The sequence below is a fragment of the Lactuca saligna genome, chromosome 5 (genome assembly GCF_052625555.1).
Source record: "Lactuca saligna cultivar CGN05327 chromosome 5, ASM5262555v1, whole genome shotgun sequence".
NCBI lineage: Eukaryota > Viridiplantae > Streptophyta > Magnoliopsida > Asterales > Asteraceae > Lactuca > Lactuca saligna.
Window position 1 is genome coordinate 67,680,031 of NC_136421.1, and position 4,873 is coordinate 67,684,903.

A 4,873-nucleotide genomic window follows, 5' to 3' on the forward strand; every position below is an offset into this window, starting at 1 on the left:
TTGATCAACCTTGGTCAAAGTCAAAGTCAAGAAAAGTCTACCCAGACCGAGTACGCCCCGCATACTCGCGATCCAGATTAGGCTCCCTTAGGCGTACGCCTGACGTACGACAAGTTACGCCCAACATACACAATGGCTTAATAACTTCATTTTGAGGGCTTAATTCCTTAAGTCACCACGTCAAGCTTTCAATCTTATCCCTAAATGGCATCCCAAACCATAAAGTTTCCAACTTTATGGTTCTGCATGTCTAGATCAAGCCCACCAACAAAACCCTAACTTGTCTTAACCACTAAAGTTCTTAATGGCTTGCATGAAGGAATCTCATGGGCCAAGATCATATTTTATGACTCAAGACATGGAAATACATCCAAAAGGATAGCTTAAGCGCTCTATAACATGCCATGCACAATGACATATTTGGGGACAAAAAACTCATATATCACCATGCAAGCTAGATCTAGTAACTTAATCATTAAGGTGAGGACTTTTTACCTTCTGGAGATGGAGAATGATGCAAAACTTCCAGATCCAAGCTTGCTTCTAGCTTCTAAGGTTCACCACCACCTTCTTCCTCTTTTGGAACACACAGAAACCCACTCAAATGTCTCAAAATGCACTAAAGGGGGCTAGGGTTTTGCAAAGGAGCGTATCAAATGATGGAGGTTGGGAATGGGGTGAAGAAATGGGACTTAAGGATCAATAAATATGATCCAAACCCTCAAGATTAGGGTTTTCTTCCAAACAGAGTACGCCCAACATACTCAAAACGACGTCGTTCCATTAAAAGGCCTTACGCTCCGCATACCATGCTGGTACGCCCAACATACGTGTGATTCGCCCAAAAATTACAACAATGCTACTATGGGTCATTTTGCAAACAAAACTCATTCCAAGTGTCAAAATGTAATATTTGAAAATAGAGTTATTACAACCAAAAAAACTGGTTTCACTTCAAACTACTAGTAATTAAGACTAAAAGTAAGAAGGTCTTTTTCTTAACTTGGCATGCCTTCATTATACCTACCTCTTTTTAAAGAACTTGGTTTCAATCTCAATAAATAAATGAAAACATAACTTTTGCTTGTTGTCCTCTTACTTACTCAAGGCATACGTGTTTGACACCGAGTGTTTGGAAGCTTCTAGGTTCTAACGTTTGCCAAAACGTTATGTTTTGAACAAAAAATCTCGTTTGACATTACAGACTTTTAGTATTTAGTTTAAACAAAACGCTCAAAATCTAAAAGCTATATCGCGTAGTGTTTAACAAAATGCTACCAACTATCGGCTATCAGCTAGTTTTGAGGAAAACACCCTCAAATGTTGTGGTCTCTCGCATGTCTATCTGATCAGTCTTGTGAGGAGGTTCAAGGTTAAATTTCCCTTTCCGCTCCCGGTTTTGTCGCTTGGCGGTAACAAATGTGTGCTCCTTTAGAGATATGGGTGAGCAACAAACACCTTGTATAATAAGGTTCCTAATAAGAAGAAAGGGGCAAGCCAAAACCTAGTCCCAACAATCTTTCATAATTTTTTTAAGTAATTAATTTAAAACATTGAATATACGAACTATAAATCAATATTTATCACAAAATATTTGACAAAATTAAAATAAATATCAACCAGAAAACGAAATATCATAAAACATTTTAAATGTTTAAATATCATAAGAAACTTAAATGCTCATGCATTGGAAAAGATTTGTAAACATAACTTTTTTTGTTGATGTAAATAAACTTTTCTATAAGAAAGAGCTAACCATTATGGATGATGTAAGTGAAAATGCAATACAATGTGCAAGGCTACATAGATGCTCTTAAAATCATCTACACCTCAATTATTAATGTTTATAATCTATAAAATGGTTAATTTGCAATATACAATGAATTAGTTTTTCCTAATACTCATCATTGAAAATAGCCAACAAAACTCGTCGAGTCGGGTCTAAATGCATCCTAATAAATTCGTCGACTGGATTCAAATATCATGATACCACAATATTGATTGAATAAATTCATCCACAAGAGAGTAATTTTCATATGCAAAATACACATAAGAAACAGACAATGGAAGGATCCCACTACAATCTATGTATCAATTTATATATAAATGTTTCGAGTATAAACATGATATGGTCTATAAATACATGTTTCTTTCACATCTCAGCAGCAAATGATTTTCCACAACCACATGTTTGTGTAGCATTCGGGTTTTTAAATGAAAAGCCTCCTCCAATAAGTGCATCACTAAAGTCAAGTTGCATCCCAAATATGAAGAGAAGACTCTTCGGATCACAAACTGCACACAAGTTCACAAAAACAAAATCAAACGATTGGTTAAATGTGCATATGCAATGATATTTCACTTTTTACCAATTTACATAATAATTTATGCAACAATATGTCAATATCCGGTTATAACTTATAACCATTCAAAAGAGCTTTATATTAAGAAGAAATGAAATTGGATGCTATAAGCCTATAATACAAAAACAAATGCTCGTTTTTTCTTCCTAGAAAAAATAAAGCATACCAATGACAAAACCATCGTATTCCATAACTGAGTCATCTGGTCTTGCGTTTGCCCTGCTCTCGAATTCCATGGTGTAAGACATGCCTGAGCATCCACCTTGTTTAACACCAATTCTCAAACATAAATCATCATTCTTTTCAGACCTCATTTTATTTAAATGCTTCAATGCATTATCTGTCAAATCAATCGCAGGTGCAATTCCTCCAGATGCAGGTGCTGCTACAATTTTAGACATAAACAATATGTTATTGTAAATGCAAAATGAATTAAACATATGATATCATATCACCACCTTTATGGAATTTGTAATGATAACAATTTGTAAAGATCACAATTTGCTAAAAAGGTCTAAAAGAATCAGGATTAGTTTCGAAAGATGTGATATTAGCCCATTTGACCCCAAAACTTTAGATCATACCTTTGGTTTCTTCCTTGTTCTTTTTGTTGGATTGAGCAACTATCTACTATCTACTAATTAATAAATAGTTACTCAAATCCTAATACGATAGCTAACTATTCCATATACCCTTCTGTATTCAAGTCTTCTACCCAATACCCTAAATCACCATATCTAAACATGACTGAGTTTGATCCTATCCTTTCTGTGTCCAATTTACTCAAGCTTCCATCAAACCTACTCCCACACTTGCCACAATTTGTCTTTACACAACAAACTATGCGTTGAGGCATATTCTCTCAGAAATATCGTAAGTTTTAGGGTAAGATTGGTGGAAGAGTTACTGCTATTAGAGACTAAACCGACTGAATTCTTTCAAATCCTAAAACCCAGAGAAATAAAGAAAACAAATCCCCAATAATTCGAAATATTCTACAAATGTAACCTAACAAGATACACTAAGATGAAATAAGGTACTATAATCACAATCAGGGCAGTAAAATCGTGAATAAACGAGGTGAAGAAGATACATAATCATTAACCAGAGAAGATGTAACGAAGCAACAGAGAACCAATACCTTGTGTTGAAATCGCGCGAATTGAGAAATTCTTTCTCGCAATATTTAGATTAATATGAGAAGGAGAAGATCGAATGGAAATCGAAGCGGACGGAATTAATGGTGAAGAAGAGGTAGATGCTTTCGACAGACGGCAGAGGGAGGGGATATGCACCGTTGAAGAGAACGCCATTGAAACCCGACGAAATGGAACTCTTTGTGAAATTTACACACCACAATTAAAATTCTTGTAATTGATAAAAGGGGAGTCCGAGACTCCGAGGTGTTAACGCACAATATTGATTAATGCATTTTACACACCACAATTAGGAACTTTGATAATATCATCCTCTATTTTTTGTTATGTCTTTAGTTTTCTAGAATCTAGACCCTAGAAATTGTCAAGTTTGTTCAAAGAATTTCATGTAAAACATTAAAAAAAAATGTTATTCGATATAAAATCGAGTCTCAAAATTTCTATTCGAAGCCACATTCATCACAACTTCGTACATTCGCTTCCAGTTATACAACGGGGTGTGACATTCATATGTTAGTTGATGTTGTTATATTTATACATATATTTATGTATTATTTTAATACATTTTAAGTTATATTTGGGTTAATTGCAAAGATATTTGATACGTATTGAGTTCAAATTACATTTTACAACCAAATAGGACATTCTTGAGAAAAAATTGCAAGAAGTGATATTGGGTCAAAATATGGTTTATACTTTACTTTTCTGGACAATTGTATTTTACTGTAATATTTATGAATTTATGGTCTAGTTTACGGCTGAGTTTACGACCGTAAACTCATTTACGACCCATTTGTTTCCGGTCCATGTTCCCCTAGTATAAATATAAGTATTAGGGTGTGGCGAATAGATTGATGAACCCTAAGGAGTTTACGGCCAGAGAGTATCGTGTGTGGGTGAATCTTTTGTGTAAGGAACTTAATTCATATTATCAATACATTTAAAATTCATATTATTCTTCTTCTCCTTCTCTTCTATTTGATCTGACATCATCCGTTTGATTGAGATTCCGCACCACCAAACGGATCTGACTGATACACGGGCAAATTAAGGACTTACAATTGGTATCAGAGCCAAGGTGTATCAGTCAATTTTGTCATATTTGGGGCATTATTTGATCTTATTTTCGAAATATTTTTGCGTTTTTGGATAGATCTCGCAAAAATAAGGGGGGTTTGTTCTTCGTGTTTTTCATAAAAAAAGGTTTTTGATCGAGTTTTAGAGCTTCAAAATCGAAAAATCAGTGTTTTTGATCGGAGTTTGCGGCCGGCGGCTAGGGTTTCGGAGTTCAGTTCACGGCCGGAAACTATTCACAGCCGCCGGAGATTTGCGGCTCGGTTGGGAGTACTCGGC

General features: G+C 35.1%; 1 protein-coding gene across 2 annotated transcripts; it reads right to left on the bottom strand.

The window, feature by feature from the left end:
* Nucleotides 1-1,969: 1,969 nt before the first annotated feature.
* Nucleotides 1,970-3,751, bottom strand: CPISCA (chloroplast-localized ISCA-like protein). 2 transcript variants are annotated; one of them, XM_078958446.1, is made up of 3 exons: nucleotides 3,505-3,751; nucleotides 2,530-2,745; nucleotides 1,970-2,295 (listed from the first exon to the last, which is right to left on the bottom strand). In XM_078958446.1, the coding sequence occupies exons 1-3, from the start codon at nucleotides 3,674-3,676 to the stop codon at nucleotides 2,153-2,155; spliced, it is 531 nt and encodes a 176-aa protein (XP_078814572.1). In that variant the 5' UTR covers nucleotides 3,677-3,751; the 3' UTR covers nucleotides 1,970-2,152. The 2 variants fall into 2 exon arrangements, with proteins under 2 accessions (XP_078814572.1, XP_078814571.1); XM_078958445.1 differs by having other exon boundaries at nucleotides 2,530-2,748.
* Between the last annotated feature and the right edge of the window lie 1,122 nt (nucleotides 3,752-4,873).

Excerpts from the sequence above, each read along its gene's own strand:
- CPISCA (XM_078958445.1), bottom strand. The coding sequence starts at position 3,676 with ATGGCGTTCTCTTCAACGGTGCATATCCCCTCCCTCTGCCGTCTGTCG. Across the intron at positions 2,749-3,504 it reads TCGCGCGATTTCAACACAAG|CAGCACCTGCATCTGGAGGA; the intron begins GTATTGGTTCTC and ends CTAAAATTGTAG. Across the intron at positions 2,296-2,529 it reads ATACGATGGTTTTGTCATTG|TTTGTGATCCGAAGAGTCTT; the intron begins GTATGCTTTATT and ends ACTTGTGTGCAG.